Source organism: Lissotriton vulgaris, chromosome 8 (assembly GCF_964263255.1).
Source record: "Lissotriton vulgaris chromosome 8, aLisVul1.2, whole genome shotgun sequence".
NCBI classification, from domain to species: domain Eukaryota; kingdom Metazoa; phylum Chordata; class Amphibia; order Caudata; family Salamandridae; genus Lissotriton; species Lissotriton vulgaris.
The window spans coordinates 15,199,398-15,220,152 of NC_141696.1; the positions used below are offsets into that span (position 1 = coordinate 15,199,398).

Here is a 20,755-nt window from a genome sequence, read left to right on the forward strand (position 1 = left end):
CATGGTTGTGCAGCGGGTGCACCACTTGTGCACTGAAGGCACACCAAAGGCAAGCCTGTCTGTGCAGGTCCGTGACTCGACCGGGGCCAGCGTCTGGAACCTCGGACCTCCCACTACCTATCGCTACGACACCACCACCCTCCTTGCACTCAACCCCGGAAGACTTAGAGAATGCCAACAGGCCTCGCCAAATACGAACCATGGCTACTTCTCCTGCCTCAACTGCCGCCAGACCCTCACCACCATCCCGGCCTCCAACACCAGCGACACCAGCACCGGCGACACCCTAAAATGCATCCTCCTTAACATACGCTCTGTACACAAATACTCGATGGAAATCTGGAACCTACTCGACTCTCTCTCGCCTGACATTGCCTTCCTCACAGAGACCTGGACCAACGCATGCTCCACCCCGACATCAGTACTGCCCTCCCAGACTGATACAAGATCCAGAGAAAAGACCAAGCCAACCACCCGGGAGGGGGCCTTGCCAACGTCCAAAAGAACACCCTCAGCCTCACCACCTCTAGCGAAACATTCCCCTCCGCCGAACACCTGCACTTCCAGATCCAGACCACACCCAAAGCCACACTCCAAAGAACCCTCGTCTACAGACCCCACGGCTCCCAAACACTCTTCGCCACCACCATCACCAACTTCATGGCACCCCACGCCATCGCCTCAACAAACTACATACTCATTGGAGACCTGAATTTCTACCTCAACAACTGCAGTGACCCCAACTCCACTATCATTCGTGACAACCGCACCAGCATCTGACTGAGCGACCTATGACCCTGCTCGCAGGCAGGTCGCTCCCCACGCTGCTGCACGGCTCTGCCTGCATTGTTTTTGCCTAATCTTTTTTTCCCCTGTGCCTAACTTGCTTTCTTGCCCAGACTTGTCTTTATTCCCCTGTGCCTGCACTACTTTCTTGCCCATTCCACCTCACCACAATTACTAAAACAGAAACCTCACATACCCTGGGTAGAACTCTATTTTTACGCTCTAAAATGTATATTATTATTTCACAAAAATGAACATACAGCAAGCAGTGAGAGAGGTGATGATTTTGATGTCCTCACTAACCTAGGGAGAGAACCAAGCAGATGCCTTGAACACAAAGAGCACATCATGCAGCACTATTGGTGGTGGTCCCATCCTCCTAGGACCACCACAAGCACTGTTAGGGGCAAAAAACACAATCCCAACAAAACGCCTTGCAAAGCATTATGGGACAATATTCTAGGGTGCAGTGAATATTATAGTATCCAATATCAAAATATTCCTCAAGGGGCATGTTCTCGGGCTCAGCTGAGAGCTAATACTAAAATATTCACTAAACTCTAGAATCTCGCCCCATAATGCTTTGCTGGGCTTTGGTTGGCATTGTAATTTTGCACATATCTTTGTTTGGGTTGGTCTTAGGAGGATGGGACCACTACCGAATCGTTCAGTATGATATGTTCTTTATGTTCAAGGCACCTGCTTGGTCCTCCCCCTAGGTTAGGGGGACCCCGAAATCATCAAAGCTCACTTTTGTGAATTCGTTACGTGCTTTGAAGCATGTAAAGTTAACATGTTTTTATCAATAGAATGTGGGTGCAGTAGCCTATTCCAGAGGGTTTGTATGAACTCCGTTGTCAAGTATTAAAAAAAGTTTTGTACAGAAATCTCACATACCTTTAGTAAAAAAAAAATATATATATATATATCTATGTATGCTTATATACAAATAGCCATCTCGCAAAAATGAAAATATAGCGAGCATTGCCTTTTGTTAAACAATAAATAATTCTATCTTTACATGCAAAAGTGCATATAGTCATCTCACAAAAGTCAAAATGAAAAATAGCAAGCTGTCAGAGACGTGAGGATTTTGGGGTCCTGCTTAACCTAGAGAGAGGAACAAGCAGATACCTTGAACTCAAAGAGCACATCATGCTGAAATGATTCGGCGGTGGTCCTATCCTCCTAGGACCACCTCAAGCGCAGGTATGGGAAAAAATACAATCCCAACCAAAGGCTCTTCAAAACATTATGGGACGATAGTCTAGAGTGCAGTGAATATTATAGTATCCTATATCAAAACACTCCTCAAGGGGCAGGCTCTGCGGATCAGCTGAGAGCTGATACTATAATATTCACTAAACTCTAGAATCTCACCCCATAATGCTTTGTTGGGCCTTTGGTTGGCATTGCATTTGTGTCCAGAACTTTGCTTTAGGTGGTCCTAGGAGGATGAGACCACCACCTAGGTGGTCCTAGGAGGATGGGACCACCACCCAATTATTCAGTATGATATGCTCTTTGTGTTCAATGCATCTTCTTGCCCTTCCCCTAGGTTAGGGGTGACTCCAAAGCATCACCTCTCTCATTGCCTAATGATTTTCAAACTTCAATTATGTGAATAAGTTATATGTTTTTTAGCATGTAAAGGTAACATTGATTCACCAAAGGGTTGTGGGTACAGTAGCTAACTCTATTGCATAGCGGAGTTGGAATTCTTGCATGAATTCCGTGTTTTCAATTAAATGCAAAGTTACTAAATCTCTGCAACTTCTGCTAGCGGAGCAGAGTTCATTGCCCAGGGTTACTGCCGACCTTTTGTTGTTGACGTTTCTGGTGAATTTTTAGTTATTGCATTGCTTTCAAGTAAATTTGTCACCTGTAATTTTGACATTTACAGCTTCTTTTGCATCTCTCTCTTTATATCTCTTTTACCTGCACCTCTCTCCCTCTGCTCCTTTTTCCCACATCTCTCCCTGTGCCCTTTTTGCTCCGCATCTCTCCCTGTGCCCATTTTGCCCCGCACCTCTCTCCTTGTGCAGTTTTGCCCCGTACCTTTTTTCCTGTGCTCCTTTCAGTTACAGGCTGAACCCTCCATCTGAATTGACTGATTATTTGATCTAAACTAGTTGTCTGTGTGATATAGAGCTATATGCCTGTTCTATATTGTGTGGCTGTTGCTTAAAACGTAAGCCTGTTCAAAACTATACCCTTCCACTATTGATTTTACATGAACCACTATATCCTTCCGCTATTGATTTGCCTCACAATTTGGTGTCTTTAATGGCTAATGTAATGTAATATAGCCTTATAGCCCACCGTAGCGTGCTATACCGGCTATTAAAGGCCCGCTGAATCGTTAAAGGCCCGAGCCCAAGGCGAGGGACTTTAATGAGACAGCGGGACTTTAATTGCCGGTATAGCCCTGCTACAAAGGGCTATAAGGATATTAGAACATTCTGCCACTTGAGGGAAGAATGTTCTAACAAATTAAAGAAAGAGTTCTCGAAGCTCACGGGGACATAAATCCCCTCGAGCTTCGAGAAGCCTTTGTAGAACATTGGAATGGTGCTCTGCGGGCCTTTACCGGCCCGTAGAAGCAGGGAGCACTCCATTGTCTGCAATGGAGCTCCCAACATTCCAATGTTCTAATAGGTAATATACTGCATGGCTAAACACTTATAATGTCCTAAAGGCTAAACCTATTGGCTATGCCAATGCCTGTACTGTATTTTGTTTCAGATTGTGTGTGAAAACACGACTACACACAGCTTTTGCCAACATGACCCAAACCCAACTAAACGGGAGTTCCTTACGAGGACCTATACGCCCAACAAGACTTGGCCCTCAAAGGTGGATGTAGACCGTTGCATCTCTAACTGGCAGCAATATGACGGCTATCCATTCGATGAAAGGACAGAAAACTGCTTCCGGCCTTGTATAGAAGGTAAGCCTATCCCTTTTAACCTGATTAAAAATAATTCTTTTATTGCCAGGTTGGCTTTTTCATTGAAACAGCTGAGATTTTTCATGAATTCTTGCAGCTACTCGTGGCATTGCATTCTGCATTATTCTTTAAGTAGCTACAGGAGCATTTGTCTGCTCTCACACAACCATTAGAGGCGCAATTCAAACGAGTCACATACCGTAGGTGTGAACCTTAGGCCTCGTGCTTATTTCCTGATGGGAAATGTTGCTGTTTATCTTTCATTGCACGTTGCACTTGGCTCTCATTAGGCACTGACTGAAGCAGTTGTCTGCACCTGGAGTTTTCAAAACTGCTAAAAGTCCGAAAGGAATTTGGCTTGTCCTTTCAAGACAACTTATATGACTACTGCTTGTAATGACATTTTGTTAAATGCTAAAATGTTTAGAATGCTTTTTGGCTTGGAATTTTTAACAGTCTACATGTCATTGTTATGGTTTCACATAATCACACAATAAACCTATTATAATTATTATTTTTAAAATGCTTTATTTTAGGAGCAACAGCTGCAACAACCTGCATGGAATAAACTGCATTGGTGCATGAAATAAAATAAATGATTCTGTATACTGTCTGAACGTATGCCTGTGATAGGGAGACTCCTAGGCTGATACCTTACTGTCGCAACCGACACTACCTCCCAGATAGAAATAGACTGTGCCACCCCTCTCCTGTGTCTAGTATCATACCTCTGATAGAGGGAGATTTATTACGGGGCAGAAGGGTTCAGGGGGCTGGGCGCAGCGGCACTGAAGCCTGCGCTGGGAAGATCGTGAGAGAGAACTAGGGACAAAGGAGCTCCTTAATTTGTACCCGGTTGTGCAGGAACCCTTGTTTTAAAAATAGAGAAAAACAGATATGTGAGCCGTGGAAACCGAAGCTGAAAGGTTAACAGTTTAATTAAGAAGATGCAACTTCTAGGAACAACAATATAAGGGCATAAAAATCACAGAGTTCTGGATCCATGGCCCTGCATTCTCAGATAGCCTCGTGGACCAGATATCATTTACTGAATGACAGTTTTAAACAGTCAGAGAGAGCCTATACCTCAAAAGCTTAAAGAGACCTTTATAAGTTGAGATAAAATACATTCAACAAGCAAGGCACATTTAATCTAGGAATACTCACATCTGCCTATAAGTGAGAAGTACTGAAAAATACAATATAAACACTTCAAATATAATGAGCATAAAAGCAAGGTTAACAGAATATAAATAGTAAATGCATCATTTCAAATGTAACATTTCATAAGACAGAATATAACCTAAAGCATCAAAATTAAAGTACATGTACTAATACAAGGGTTCTTAAATAACCCTTGGGAAGAACTCACGAGGAGTAATTCAAAGAGGTCTTTGTGAACCTCCTTTTTATATGTTTTAAGGTGGCGAGAAGTGTATAGCAACGTCATCTTGCGCCATCTCGTGCTATCTATTATCACTGCGTCATTTATGGTATGTTTCGCACCCTTCCCATCCGTATGTTCAAAAAGCAGCCCTTTCCCGCAAACATGGCACTTTATGCTAGGCCAAAGCTCATGCCTTGTTGACTTGAGGCTTACTGTAAATTAGCTTTTAGTTTTAGTTTAACTGAAAAGCGTCTTACACAAAAAAGACATCCTGTTACCACGCCTACCACAGCTGCATGGCTGGGCTGAGGGGCTAAGTTCTTCTTTTCTCAAATACAGTTTAGAGGATGTGACCTCCTGTCATGTCGAAAGAATTGGTTAGAAGTTGACCTTTAGCACACAAGCGGGGTGGGGGCCAGAACAGGAGCGAGCTGCCTCACAGACAGTGGGGCTGGGTGAAGTCTTGGTCAGACCTGCTTTCTGCTTTCTTAACACAAAATGGAAGTATTACAAATATGGCAGTACTCTGGTCAATCTAACCTAGGCCTATATTTTTGAACAGTAAGGCCTACACACAGGGGTCTATGCTAGCTGATATTTATACAGTAAAATATCTCCTTCTCTCAGCTCCAACCCAGTGCTTAATTTGAGCCTGTAGCTCGGCACCAGCACTTGTCAACACCGGCTCCTTTGGCAGTCTGGCACATAGTGGCACTGTTTGTCTGATATAAAGATGATAACAATAACAGTTGGTTATTAATTCAATATACCTTATGGCTATTACTTGTCTTTCAAGTCATTCCTACTACTTTGAGGGCCTGGAATATTCCACATTGTCACACTTGTCACCCCAGCCAACACAGTGCACCCTTCGGCAACTGGTCCAAGGTCACTCATCAACAATGGATGGATGCTCTCAGCACCACACAGCCCATAGACATCACCAATGTGGACAACACAGTACAGAACTTCAACGACTGGATCATCAACACCGCCAACCAAGTCACTCCCACCAAACTAGCAGAAAAAACACACAGACCCGCCAAAAAACCCAACCGGTACAGCCTGGAACTCAGAGTTTTAAAAGGTATATGCAAACAGCTCAGAAGAAGATGGCGCACAAGCAAAAACCCACACAGATAGAACCACCTTCAAATCAGTCCTCAACTACTACAATGGCAGATCAAAGTGGCAAAAAGAGAACCTCTAAACCACTGGATCAATCGCAGCACCAACCAAACCAAGGTACTCTTCACCATTGTCAGAGAGTTAACCTGCCAGTCAGCCACTGAAAACTCGCCCCCATCACAAGAACTCTGTAACCTCATTTACCATTTCCAAAACAGGATAGCAGCCATCTATAAAAACTTTAATCTTGCAGCCTCAGTTCGACCACCACTGTAAACCACCTGGTTAACTCATGGAAATGCCCCAGCACACCAACCACATCCATCCTTGTGAATTCACTTCAATCTGGAGCACCAACTGACCTCTGCCTCTACCAACTTTTCAACCTCGGAAGAGATGAGAGGAGCCGCCAACTCACCTCCATCATCAACACCTCTCCAAACATAGACACCTTTCTCAATGCCTGGAAACACGCTGAGATCGGACCCCTCCTCAAGAAACCCCCGGCAGACTCCAGTGAACTCCAGAACTACCATCCCATCTCACTACTCCGGTTCTCCGCTAACGTACTGGAGAAGCCCATCAAACTACAACTCACTGAACACCTGGAAAGAAATAACTTGCTAGACCTCTCCCAATCAGGATTCAGAACCAATAACAGCACCGAGACAGCTATTATTGATGACATCCTCACCATAAACAACAGAGGAGACTCAGCTGTCCTGATCCTGTTTGACCTCTCCTCTGCTTTCGACGTGGTCTCCCTACACACACTCATCGATTGCCTACACCAAACTCTTATAACAGACAATGCTCTTAGATGGATGGCATCCTTTCTCACAGGAGTCACACACAAAGTCTGCCTCCCTCCATTCACATCACATGCCAAGCACAACATCTGCAGCATTCCCCAAGGTGTAGTTCCTATATTCCCAATGGGCTCTGCGCATTGGAATAACATAAACGATAGCTTAGATGTAGGACTGAGGTCGACTAGGTCTCTATTGAATATGTTAGACTTAATTTTGTGTGCCAGCTAGCTCAGAGGTCACTAGAAACTTTCTCGAGTAAACCAGAAGGCGTTTAGCTTTCCTGAATAGACAAGAAGGGATTAGCTTCTGACAACCATATCACATGACAACTTTGTTCCCCCTGCAATAAGGAATATATCTCTAGAGTCGCGGAAACAATAGATAGCTATTTTACTCAGTCAATCGTGCATGCTTCGTTTCACCAGAAATGCAGAGAAAAAGGGAGACGGGTGTTTTCAATAAAAGGGTTATTTATTGAGCAGTCTTCTTTCTCATGCAAGAGAAATGAATTGCCACAATTGCAATACTTGTCAATAAGTAAAGTGCGTACAGTAAAATGAGTATTATGAAATAATACTGTAAAAGCATTTATATGGTTTCTAAGCCATATGATACTTAAAATGAATAAAATACATACAATGATAAAATAATGACTAAATGTACTCAACTGGTATTTCTAAGATACGCCTACCCCAGTGTACCTAACCTAAGCCTAGTACGTGGGAAGGAGTAGATGAGTTACAGTTTTTTGCCAAGAATCTGAATCAAGAATTCTCTATGGGTCTAATCAGCTCCGAACATAAGGTATAGAATGAAGGAGGTCTTGTATCTCTCTCTCTCAGGACTCGATCTCCCAGAAACCCGCGAGGGTGACCGGAAAACACAGGAGCTGGATTTCTCAGCAGGAGAAAAGACAGCGTCTTTCTCAGTGCGTCAGCAGGGAGGGTCGGCTTCCTTCGGCACTCGCATCAGCAGGGCGTCGGGCAAGTAGATAGCCGATTCTGCTCCAAACCACCGTGTGTTGTTTAAGGCAGATGCTGGTATATTTATACCTGGAAGGTGCCGAGTTTGACGTAAGGTTGGACATAAGATGTCACTAAGAACTGGCAGTTCTTTCAGGACTCTCAGGAGTTCTAGGACAAATCAAAACAGAAGCAGGGGAAATTCCCGGGCTGCTGGAGGCTTGGTTTGTTTAAGAACGCGTTGTACTTTCTAGGAGTCTATGGCAGTAGCCTTGCCTGTATTTGGACTGCATTGGCTATGACTTAATATGGATATGATTCATTATAACCACACAAGGGCATGACCCTGGAATATCTAATTAGGGTCCTAGATACATTCACAACAGCTCAACACTCTTCAACATCAACGTGACTCCACCCGTAGACCTTGTCAGATTGCACAACGTCAACATCATCTCCTAGGCCAATGACACACCACTTGTCCTATCGCTCCCTGCCGACCACTCCCCAATGAAGACCAACTTCCACAACTGCATGAAGGACGTCTCAGCATGGATGAAGGACAACTGCCCAAAACTTAACAAGGACGAGATGGAAGTTCTGATCCTCTGCAAACACCCCGCATTTTGGAATGACTTGTGGTGGCTGTCGGAACTCAGACCTACCCCCACGGCGAAAGGCCACTACGCAGCTTTGGCATCATTCTAGACAGGGAACCCTCCAACAAATGTCGGATTAATGCCATCTTCTCCGCCTGCATCTACACGCTCCGCAAGATTAGCAGCACCAGGAAGACAGTCACGCATGCCTCATCACCAGCAGACTGAACTACGACAATGAACTGCATGCAGGCACCACCACCAAACTTATGCAAATATTCCAGGCGGTCCGGAACTCAACCACCAGAAATATCCTCAACCTGCCCAAGAAAACCCACATCACCCAGAACCTGAAAGACAACTACTGGCTCCACTTCAGAAGAGATGCCAATTCAAGTGCCTGACCCATGCCTAGAAAGCCCTCAAAGACCAAGGACCCACCTCCTTGAATCACAGGCTACACTTCCACTGTCCCAATGCAGGTTCCTCTGCTATGCCACGGCTGCACAGGAAGGATGATCCTTTTCCCATCACGCCGCCAAAGCCTGGAACACCCTCCCCCGCCACAATAAACCTCGCTGACTGACTTCAGGAAGGGACTCAAGACCTGGCACACCCTCCCCCGCCACATTAAACCTCGCTGACTGACTTCAGGAAGGGACTCAAGACCTGGAACACCCTCCCCCGCCACATTAAACCTCGCTGACTGACTTCAGGAAGGGACTCAAGACCTGGCACACCCTCCCCCGCCACATTCAACCTCGCTGACTGACTTCAGGAAGGGACTCAAGACCTGGAACACCCTCCCCCGCCACATTCAACCTCGCTGACTGACTTCAGGAAGGGACTCAAGACCTGGAACACCCTCCCCCGCCACATTAAACCTCGCTGACTGACTTCAGGAAGGGACTCAAGACCTGGCACACCCTCCCCCGCCACATTCAACCTCGCTGACTGACATCAGGAAGGAACTCAAGACCTGGCACACCCTCCCCCGCCACATTCAACCTCGCTGACTGACTTCAGGAAGGGACTCAAGACCTGGCACACCCTCCCTGGCCACATTAAACCTCGCTGACTGACTTCAGGAAGGGACTCAAGACCTGGCACACCCTCCCCCTCCACATTAAACCTCGCTGACTGACTTCAGGAAGGGACTCAAGACCTGGCACACCCTCCCCCGCCACATTCAACCTCGCTGACTGACTTCAGGAAGGGACTCAAGACCTGGAACACCCTCCCCCGCCACATTCAACCTCGCTGACTGACTTCAGGAAGGGACTCAAGACCTGGAACACCCTCCCCCGCCACATTAAACCTCGCTGACTGACTTCAGGAAGGGACTCAAGACCTGGCTCTTCGAGCACCTGAAAACCCTTTGGGGTGGCAACAGCGCCCCATAAATATACTTTATTGATTGATTGACTTGTAGGGTACCACAGTTTAGTTATGTTGAAACTGTCATTGGGGGCGCTGGCAGGGGCACTGGGCTAGTGAAAGCTGCAGCGGCTCCTGACGGGGGCCCAGTACTTATATTCTTGCAAATTAGGTACTGCTTTAGCCCCGACAGTAGTGACCTCATGGAGCTGAAAAGATCATGAAATGCAAAAGTGTTTCAATACTGGAGCGGATTCAGTGCACCAGAGGCAGGGGCATATTATCAAGAAAGGCGATAAAATTATCGCCGCTTTAGCGACAGGAAACTGCCGCTAAAATGGTGATAATGGGCTTGATAATATGTCCTTGTGTATTCCCATAGTAGCCCAAGTTCTGGTGTTAACCTGTGCTGCCATTATCGCCTTTTTAGCTGGAGTTTCCAGCCGCTAAAGCGGCGATAATTTTATTGCCGTTCTTGATAATATGCCCCGCAGTTTCTACAGGGGTGAGATGCCAGCTTATCGGTATTGAAAAGCACCATATTTAACATTATAGGGCGGCACATTCCTGCCCTTCCCTTGCATTCCACTGCGTCAAATGGAAAGGACAAGAATGCACTGTATTTAATATTATATGGAGACGCATTCCTGTCTTTCCCTTGTGCTCCATGGTGTCAAAGGGAAAGGGAAGAATGTACCACATTAAACATTATATGGAGGCGCATTTCTGTCCTTCCCTTCTGATCCACTGCATCAAAGGGAAAGGGCACCACATTTAACATCATATAGAGACACATTCCTGCACTTACCTCACTTAAGGAGCACCACCCGTGAAAAGATTCAGCAGCTTTTTTATAGAGTTGGTGAAATGTATATAAAGTTGCTGCTTCAACCGCCACAGTGGGTTTGAACAGGCTTGCATCTTATCGACATGAAGTCGGAGTTTATAAAATCAGAGGTGGCATGACCATTGGGCCAGTAACTGCGAGGACACACTAAGGGATTTCCCCTTTTGACCACGCCTGCATTCGGCGATGGGAATTTTCCATGACACTGAAGGTATTCTTGCAGGACAATGAGACTCTCTATGGCAGCCCATATAGGAGTGTATTTCTGGAAGAGAGGACAGACAAACAACCATCTGTGGTTGACTATTCGGTATCCGTCTCAGGTCTGATTAATACCTATTGAAGGTTGGGATGTTAAGATCTACAACTATGGAATTACATCACACAGACTACTATATATAAGGACATTTGACTAACATTGATTAGTATTGTACTCGTAGATGCAGTCAGTGAACGGAGTATTGGACTCCAAGTACCAGCAGCTCTCTCACCATGCCAATTAGCAATCCAATAGAAGGGCTATTTGAAGTATTTAAATATAAGTGTTCGAAGGTTGTCTGTGTTATTCAACCAAGCATTGCGAAAGGCTGACCACCAAAATGTGTCTGCTGGGTGAAATAAAATTAATTGGAATATTTATTTTAACCCCGCGAATGCACCCCTTTTTTCTGTCTGGAATAATTTGGTGAGATATAGTTATAGTTAAGACCTATTATCCATAGGAAAATATTTTTTTTTATATGCTATATCTTTGACGCCGTTTGACTAATCTTGGCGAAATTTTCAAAACTAATGGTTCACTCAGGTCAGCTCCTGTCTTAAAAGTTTGGGGCAATTTGTCAAGCCGAGGCCAAGAAAAAAAGGGGATCCCAAGACACGTTTTCTCCATGTTCATTTCCATTAGAATTTTGATACAGGCTACAGCTCGAACTGCTGAACGGAATTTCACCAAATTTGGCAAAATGGTAGGTCTTGGTCCAGGAGAGTGATTTTTTTAAGTGGTGTAAATTGGTTCAGTAGTTCCAGAGAAATTAAAAAATAAAAATGTTTATACTTGAGCAATAAGGAGGATTTGCAACTCCTCATGAGCATGAGCTGACTTCTGATTTGATGACAACACTCCAAACCAGGAAGTGTTGGCAGCCACCTTTTAACTCGGTAACCGAGTCACAAGAAATCCATAGGAAAAAAAGGTGAAAACAAGAAAAGTGGGCACGGCAGAAACACTCAGACCCCTAGGCCTGTTAAATTTTTTTTTTTTTTTAAATGCTCGAATTCGCACTGGGTGTGCAAATCCAGATTTTAAAAAAATGATGTGCGGGCATCTCTCTTGCTTCTGCCTGCACCTCTATTCCCACTTTCTGTACCTCATTTGCCTGTTTCTCAACTCTCTTGCCTCTTTCTGCAGGTTTCTTGCCTTCTTCCACACCTCTGTTGCCTCTTTCTGCACCCCTATTGCTTCATTCTGTACTTTCCATGCGTCTTTCTTCACCTGTCTTGCCTCTTTCTGCATCCCTGTTGTCTCTTTCTGTACCTCTTTTACCTCTTTCTGCAACTCTCTTTCCTCTTTATGTACCTCTTTTGCCTGTTTATGCAACTCTCTTGCCTCTTCCTGCAGTTTTCGTGCCTTCTTCCACACCTCTGTTGCCTCTTTCTGCACTTCTCTTGCCTCTCCCTTCACTCCTTTTGCTTCATTCTGCACTTTCCATGATACTTTCTACATCTGCCTTGCTTCTTTCTGCACCTATGAAGTCTCTTTCTGCACCCGTCTTCCCTCTTTCTGTACCTTTCTTGCCTGTTTCTGCACTTTTCTTGCTTCTTTCAACACCTCTGTTGATTCTTTCAGCAATTCTCATGCCTCTTTCTGCACTTTTCTTTCCTGTTTCTGTACATCTCTTGCCTCTTTCTGCTACTCACTTACTTCTTTCTGCAATCTGCACTTCTCTTGCCTGTTTCTGCCCCTCTGTTGCTTCATTCTGTACTTTCCATGCTTCTTTCCTCACCTGTCTTGCTACTTTCTGCACCCCTGTTGTCTCTTTATTTGCTTCTTTTGCCTGTTTCTGCATCTCACTTTCCTCTTTCTGCACTTTTCGTGCTTATTTATACACCTCTGTTGCTTCTTTCAGCAATTCTCTTGCCTCTATCTGTACTTCTCTGCCTGTTTCTGTATCCCTCTTGCCTCTTTCTGCACCTGTCTTCCCTCTTTATGCAACTCTCTTGTCTCTTTCTCCACCTCTGTTGCTTCTTTCAGCAATTCTCTTGCCTCTTTATGTACTTCTCTTCCTTCTTTCTGCACCCCTTCTGCCTCCTTCTGTACCTCTCTTGCTTCTTTGTGCACCTCTCCTACCTCTTTCTGCACCCCTCTTTCCTTTTTTTTGCACCTCTGTTACTTCATTCGGCAGTTCCCGTGCCTCTTTTTGTAGCTCTCTTGCTTCTTTCTGCACTGGTCTTGCTTCTTTCTGCACCCCTCTTGCCTCTTTCTGCACCCCTGTTCCCTCTTGATGTACCTTTCCTGCCTGTTTCTGCACCTCTCATGCCTCTTTCTGTACCTCTTTTGCTTTTTTCTGCGCTTCTCTTGCTCTTTCGGCACCATTTGTGCCGTTTTCGTCACCTCTGTTGCTTCTTTCGGCGCTTCTCTTCCTTATTTCTGCACCTCTCCTGCTTCTTTCTGTACCTCTCCTACCTCTTTGTGCACCTCTCCTACCTCTTTTTTCTGCACCCCTCTTGCTTCTTTTTGCATCTCTGTTGGTTCTTTCTATGCTGCTCTAACTTCTTTCTGCACCTCACTTGCCCCTTTCTGCACTTCTCTTGCTTCTTTCTACAACTCTGTTGCTTCTTTCAGTAATTCTCTTGCCTTTTGCTGCACTTCTCTTCCTTCATTCTGCACCCCTTCCTGCCTCTTTCTGTACCTCTCTTGCCTCTTTCTGCACCTCTCTTGCCTCTTTCTGCATTTTACTTGCTTCTTTCTGCACCACTCTTGCCTCTTTCGGCACCTCTATTGGTTCCTTGTGTACTTCTCCTGCCTCTTTCTGCACATCTGAGTTGGATGTAGTTATAATCCCCCTGCCCTATTATTTAGTAGGGCCTTACAGGGGAGGTCATGCCAATAACAGGGGTACCCCAACCCATAGTTTTCCGTAGTGTGTGTTAATGTTCATGTTACTTGCATTTGTAAAGCGCTGCTGCTACCAAAAAGGTGTCATGGCGCTAGGGTGAAGTGCCTACTGACGGAAACTGGGAGATTGATTTATATGCTAAATGCAACCTAATTGGTTGAAAGCCATGTTTTTAAGGCCTTCCTGAAAGCCATCAAGTTGGTCATGTGTCTTAGATGTGGAGGGAGGGAGTTCCAGGCTATGGCTGCATTAGCGATAAAACCTCTGCCGCCCCAATTGGCTTTTTTTGTCCGGGGCGTAACTACTAATTTGGCATCCGAAGATCGTAGTGTTCTTTTAGGAGAGTACCATCGGAAGTGTTGTTTTAGGAATTCTGGTCCTGTTCCATGCAGTGCTTTGAAGACCAGAAACAAGGCCTTAAACTAGGTACGCTTCCTCACAGGCAGCCAGTGTAGTCTTCTGATTGAACCTGTGATAGATGCATATTTAGGAGTTCCAGTAATGAGTCTGGCAGCTGAGTTCTGGAGAATCTGCAATTTATTCATTAGGCCTTCTTGTAGCTTGAGGTAGAGACTGTTACAATAGTCCAGTTTAGACATTCCTAATGCTGTTACTACCGTTTGTTGTGCTTCTTTGGGAATTAGAGGCATGATTTTTTTGCCGGATCTAAGGGTGAACGAGGTAGAAGATGCCACTGAGTTCATCTGGTCCTTGAAACTAAGAGTGTCATTGATCCAAATTCCCAGGTTTTACACTGTATGTAGTTCTTTTCACTTTATTCTAAGTGTCTTTCAGCATAGCACTGGCTCCGGGCTTGGTTAGTCAGAGTCAGTTACCACCAGTGCCCATCAGCAAAAAGTTGGGGGCACTAAAGGACTTTCTGCTCCTCTGTTGGTTCTTTATGAACATCTCTTCTTTTTCCTGCACTTTTCTTCGTCTTTCTGGATTACTGTTGCCTCTTTCTGCATTTGTTTTGCTTCTTTCTGTGCTTTTCTTCCTCTTTCTTCACATCTCCTACCTTTGTAGGCATAGTTAGAAATTAGCATTTAAAAAACCTTAGAAATTCACTGAAAAAACCAGGTTTCAGGGACGTTATAGTTAGAAATTTCCATTTAAAGGAAACCTTCAAATTTCAAGGAATAAAACATAGGTTTCAGGGACGTTATAGTTAGAAATTATCATTTAAAAAACCTTAGAAATTCACTGAAAAAAACATAGGTTTCAGGGACGTTATAGTTAGTTGCATATTTCACTCGTACATAACCATAGTAATTCGGCCATTATAGTTATTAGACCTAACTATAACTGGCGCTCCCGCAATGCAGTGATTGGATAAGTACATAGAGCTGGCTGGGTGATTGAAGAAGTTCATGGGTAGTGACAGGGAGATTTCTGGAGTGCATGGGTACTACCTGGGTAATTGGAGGAGTGAATCAGTAGTGTGTAGGTGGTTAGAGGTCTACATGGGAAGTGCTTAGGGGATTGTAGCAGTGCATGTGTTAGTGCCTGGGCCATTCCATAAGTACATGGGTACTGACTGGAAGATTAGAGTACTGCAAGAAGAGTGCATGTTGAATTTATAACTGCTTGGGTTTTGGTGGAGTGATTGGATAAGTACACGGTGCTGTGTGGGTGATTGAAGGAGTCCATGGGTACTGTCAGGGCGATGGCTAGACTGTATGGGTAGTGCTCAGGGTATTGTAGCAGTGCATGAGTTAGTGCATAAGTCATTGCAAGAGTGCATGGGTACTGACTGGCTGATTAGAGTACTACAAGGAGAGTGCATGGTGAATTTATAAGTTCTTGGGTTTTGGCAGCGTGATTAGATAAGTACACACATGTCACATCAGTCCTGCCCCCTCCCTTCACCACTGTACAAACGTGCCCTGTGGTGAGTTTTAAGTCCCCTTGAAACCTGAGGGTCCCTGCGTCCCAATTAGCCCACCAGGTACCTGCAGTAATCACCACAGAGCTGCGTTGTAGAGAGGTGGTCCGAGGCCACGCCCCTTTTTTCCCCTCTCTGCAACGCAACTCTGTTGGGCTTACTGAAGTATTATCATGCTGATGTAATTATTCCCTGAAAAATTATGTGCATACAAAGACCTCTGCAGGCTGATCTTACCTCAGTTTAGCTTATCAATCAAGAAATTTATATAGCGCGCTACTCACCCGGAGGGTCTCAAGGCGCTTGGGGGAGGAGGGGTCTGCTACTGCTCGAACAGCCAGGTCTTGAGTTTCTTCCTGAAGGAGAGGTGGTTTTGGGTCTGACGAAGGTGGATGGGGAGGGAGTTCCATGTCTTGGCTGCCAGGTAGGAGAAGGATCTTCCTCCCATGGTGGCTCTTCGGATGCATGGAACCGCGGCGAGGGCGTGGCTGGTCGAACGGAGCTGGCGGGTGGGAGTATAGAAGGTCAGGCGGTTGGTGAGGTACCTGGGGCCCAGGTCGTGGAGGGCCTTGTGTGCGTGGGTGAGGAGTCGGAATGTGATTCTCTTGTTGACGGGGAGCCAGTGCAGGTCTCTCAGGTGTCCGGAGATGTGGCTGTGACGGGGGATGTCCAGGATGAGCCGTGCGGAGGCGTTCTGGATGCGTTGGAGTCTCTATTGTAGTTTGGCTGTGGTTCCGGTGTAGAGGGTGTTTCCGTAGTCCAGTCGGCTGGTGACGAGGGCCTGTGTGACCGTCTTCCTGGTTTCGGTGGGGATCCATCGGAAGATCTTCCGGAGCATGCGTAGGATGTTGAAGCATGAGGACGAGACGGCGTTGACTTGTCTGGTCATCGAGAGGGAGGAGTCCAGGATGAAGCCCAGGTTGCGTGCATGGTCCATTGGTTTGGGTGCGCTGCCCAGGGCAGGGGGCCATCAGGAGTCGTCCCAGGCGGAGGAAGATGGTCCCAGGATGAGTACTTCCATCTTGTCTGAGTTGAGTTTCAAATGGCTGTTCTTCATCCACTCGGCTACTTCTTTCATCCCTTCATGAAGGTTGGTTCTGGCGGTGGCTGGGTCGTTGGTGAGGGAGAAGATCAGCTGAGTGTCGTCGGCATAGGAGATGATGTTGAGGTTGTGTTGGCATGCGATGGCCGCGAGGGGGCTCATGTAGATGTTGAAGAGGGTGGGGCTGAGTGATGATCCTTGTGGTACGCCGCAGATGACTTCGGTGGTCTCGGATCTGAACGGGGGCAGGCGGACTCTCTTCGTTCTTCCGGCGAGGAACGAGATAATCCACTCCAGTGCCTTCTCTTGGATTCCAATGTTGCTGAGGTGTTGTACTAGGGTGCGGTGGCAGACAGTGTCGAACGCTGCGGAGAGGTCCAGGAGGATGAGGGCCGCTGTTTCCCCGTTGTCGAGCAGGGTTTGGATGTCGTCAGTGGCTGCGATGAGGGCGGTCTCGGTGCTGTGGTTGGCTCGGAAGCCGGACTGCGAGGGGTTGAGGGATCCGTTTGTCTCGAGGAAGGCGGCAAGCTGTCGGTTGACGGTCTTCTCGATGACTTTAGCAGGAAACGGGAGGAGCGAGATGGGGCGGTAGTTCTTGAGGTCGGTGGGGTCTGCTGATGGCTTCTTCAGGAGGGCGCTGAGTTCGGCATGCTTCCAGCTCTCCGGGAAGGTGGCGGTGTTGAAGGAGCAGTTGATGACGTCTCGGAGTTGGGGTGCGATGACGGGGACGGCCTTGTTGAAGACATGGTTGGGGCATGGGTCTGTTGCTGATCCGGCGTGCATGGTGATCATTGTGTGGATGGTGTCTTCGGTGCTGACCGGGGTCCAGGCGCGGAGGGTGGTGGTGGGGGGCGTCGGTTCGGTGGTTGGGTGCGTGGGCTGTGTGCCGAAGCTGTTGTGTATGTCGGCAATCTTATCATACAGAGTTTGCCCCCTTCACCATGGCGCCCTGTGCGATGGCTCCCATCACACTACCCTAAAGCGTCATTACAAGACCCACCATCTCCAGCTTCATACCAGCCCTGAAAACCTACCTTATCTAGATACACAGAATACTACACACATTGCATACACCAGCTAACAAATTTCACAGAGGTAGAGCACAGCATAACAAAATCCTTCTTCTTATATTAATTAAATAGCTATAGAGCTCTAATGATCTTTTTGTATTTCCACCAGATACTGAACTTCCTTCATTGCTGATTTTTTTTTTACCTCTATTGAGGTTTTAGTGGAGCTCATTTCATACATTCTTTATTTCTTAATTGTTGTTCATTGTCAGTAGTATAACAATGATGCCATGGACCCTGGTGGGAGCAAGGAAAATTCCCTCTGCGGCTGCTGTTGGGGTAATAAAAGGGGCTCCCGAACCCAGCCGAGCACGGGGAGGCTCCCCGGGCACCACGGAACCCTGTCCCGGGCCTTTGACAGTGCGGCAGGCCGGGGGGACAGGGCCTTGGGCCCGGGGACCCGTCCCGGGGCCCGGCAGGGCCCTTGGACCCAGACGGGGCCCCCAGGCATGGAGGCGCAGTGGAAGCCTTCCCCGGGCCCTGCGGACCCCGTCCCAGGCACCCTGCCACGCGGCAGGACCCAGGACGGAGCCCCGGGTGGGGAGGCCACCCTCCCTGGGGGCCCCGGACAGGAGCTCCTGGACCCAGCCAAGCACGGGGAGGCTCCCCGGGCACCACGGAACCCCATCCTGGGGCCTTTGGCAGTGCGGCAGGCCGGGGGACAGGGCCCAGGGCCGGAGCGACTGACCCGGGGCACGGCCGGACCCCTGGCCTCAGCCGGGGGCCCCAAGCCCGGAGGCACAGGGGGAAAGCCTTCCCCAGGCCCTCCGGACCCCGTCCGGGGCACCATGCCACGTGGCAGGCCCAGGGACGGAGCCCGATGGCTGGGGCGACATCCCGGCCCGTCCAGCTGCCGGCTGAGGACCGCTAGGCTGAGAGGGGTCCCAGAGTACCTCGTCCCTAGTAATCCGGAGGAAGGCTACCCCTCTTTCTGGTAACAAGTGCGCACCGCGAGGCTCAGGGGACCCAAGGCGCGAACGTGCCTGACCTCCTGGAGCCCTGGCTGGGATCCGGGAGGCGAATGGCACCTCATCGGGACTTCCAGAGAAGTCCGTCCATCTGGTCGCCCCATAGGAAAGCGTTGCGGGCGACCAGATGGCCGAGGGGATCCGGGCGACCAGACGGCCGAGGGGAGATGGGCTACCAGATGGCCGGGCACGAAAGTGAAGCCGCCTGGACTCTCTCAGGACCCCGTCCCGGGCACCCTGCCGCTCAACAGGACCCAGGACGGAGTACCCGGGTGGGGAGGCCACCCTCCCCGGGGCTCCCGAACCCATCCGAGCATGGGGAGGCTCCCTGGGCACCACGGAACCCCGTCCCGGGCCTTTGGCTGTGCGGCAGGCCCGGGGACAGGGCCCTGGGCCGGAGACCCCCAACCCGGAGCCCGGCGGGGCCCTTGGACCCAGCCGGGGCTCCCAGGCCCGGAGGCGCAGGGGAAGCCTTTCCCGGGCCCTCCCGGACCCCATCCAGGGCATCCTGCCTCGCAGCAGGCCCAGGGATGGACCCAGGGCTAGAGCGGCATCCTGGCCCGTCCAGCTGCCGGCTGAGGACCGCTAGGCCGAGAGGGGTCCCAAAGTACCTCGTCCCTAGTAATCCGGAGGAAGGCTACCCCTCTTTCTGGTAACAAGTGCGCACCACGAGGCTCAGGGGACCCAAGGCGCGAGTGTGCCCGACCTCCTGGAGCCCTCGCTGGGATCCGGGAGGCAAATGGCCCCTCATAGGGACTTCCAGGGAAGTCTGGTCACCCCATAGGAAAGCATCGCGGGCGACCAGATGGCCGAGGGTAGAGGGGCGACCAGATGGCCGGGACCGAAAGGACTCCAGTCTGCCTGCCCCGAGCCGAGCCTTCATGGTAGGGCTCCCGCCTGCCCTAGCAGGGCTCGCAGGCTGCAGGCTGCAGGGCTCCGGGGCGCCAGGCCTCTAGGGCTCGGGGACTGCAGGGCTGCAGGGCTGCAGGGCTCCGGGGCTCGGGGACTGCAGGGCTCCGGGGCTCCAGGGATGCAGGGCTCCAGGGCACCAGGGCTGCAGGGCTCCAGGCCTCCAGGGCTCCAGGGCTCGGGGACTGCAGGGCTCCGGGCCTGCAGGGCTCCAGGGTTGCAGGGCTCCAGGCCTCCAGGTCTCGGGGACTGCCGGGTTCTTTGCCACGCGGCAGGCCGGAGGAGGGAGCCCTGGACGACTGGGAGGTGTTGCCCCGGTACACAGCCCATATGGTCCCCGGCAGGGAACCGCCAGCCCTGGGAGGGTGTCCGGGCATACCCTTGCCCCTAGTAATCCGGAGGAAAATTACCCCCCTTTCTTGTAATCCATGCACTCGAGCTGACAGAGGGGACCCAGGGCGCAAACGTGCCCGACTTCCTGGAGCCCTACCTGGGTTCCGGGAGGCGAATGGCACCTCATCGGGACTTCCAGGGAAGCCCGGCCATCTGGTTGCCCCATAGTAAAGCATTGCGGGCGACCAGATGGCCCAGGGGAGAGGGGCGACCAGATGGCCGGGACCGAAATGACGCCAATCTGCCTGCCCCGAGCCTCCGCGGGAGCTTGCAGGGCTCGCAGGCTGCAGGGCTCCGGGGCTCCAGGCCTCCAGGGCTCGGAGACTGCAGGGCTCCGGGGCTGCAGGGCTGCAGGGCTCCGGGGTCCTGGGTTCGGGGACTGCAAGGCTACGGGGCTCGGGGGGCTGCAGGGCTCCGGGGCTCCAGGGCTCCGGGGCTCGGGGACTGCAGGGCTCCGGGGCTGCAGGGCTCCAGGGCTGCAGGGCTGCAGGGCTCAGGGACTGCAGGGCTGCAGGGCTCAGGGA

General features: G+C 49.1%; 1 protein-coding gene across 1 annotated transcript in view; it reads left to right on the plus strand.

The window, feature by feature from the left end:
- Window positions 1-20,755, plus strand: part of LOC147693232 (tyrosinase-like) — a 300,724-nt gene that overhangs the window by 127,675 nt on the left and 152,294 nt on the right. The window contains exon 3 of the mRNA XM_086933640.1: window positions 3,532-3,736. Coding sequence (XP_086789766.1) covers window positions 3,532-3,736 — 205 coding nt within the window. The remainder of the gene's footprint in view (window positions 1-3,531; window positions 3,737-20,755) is intronic.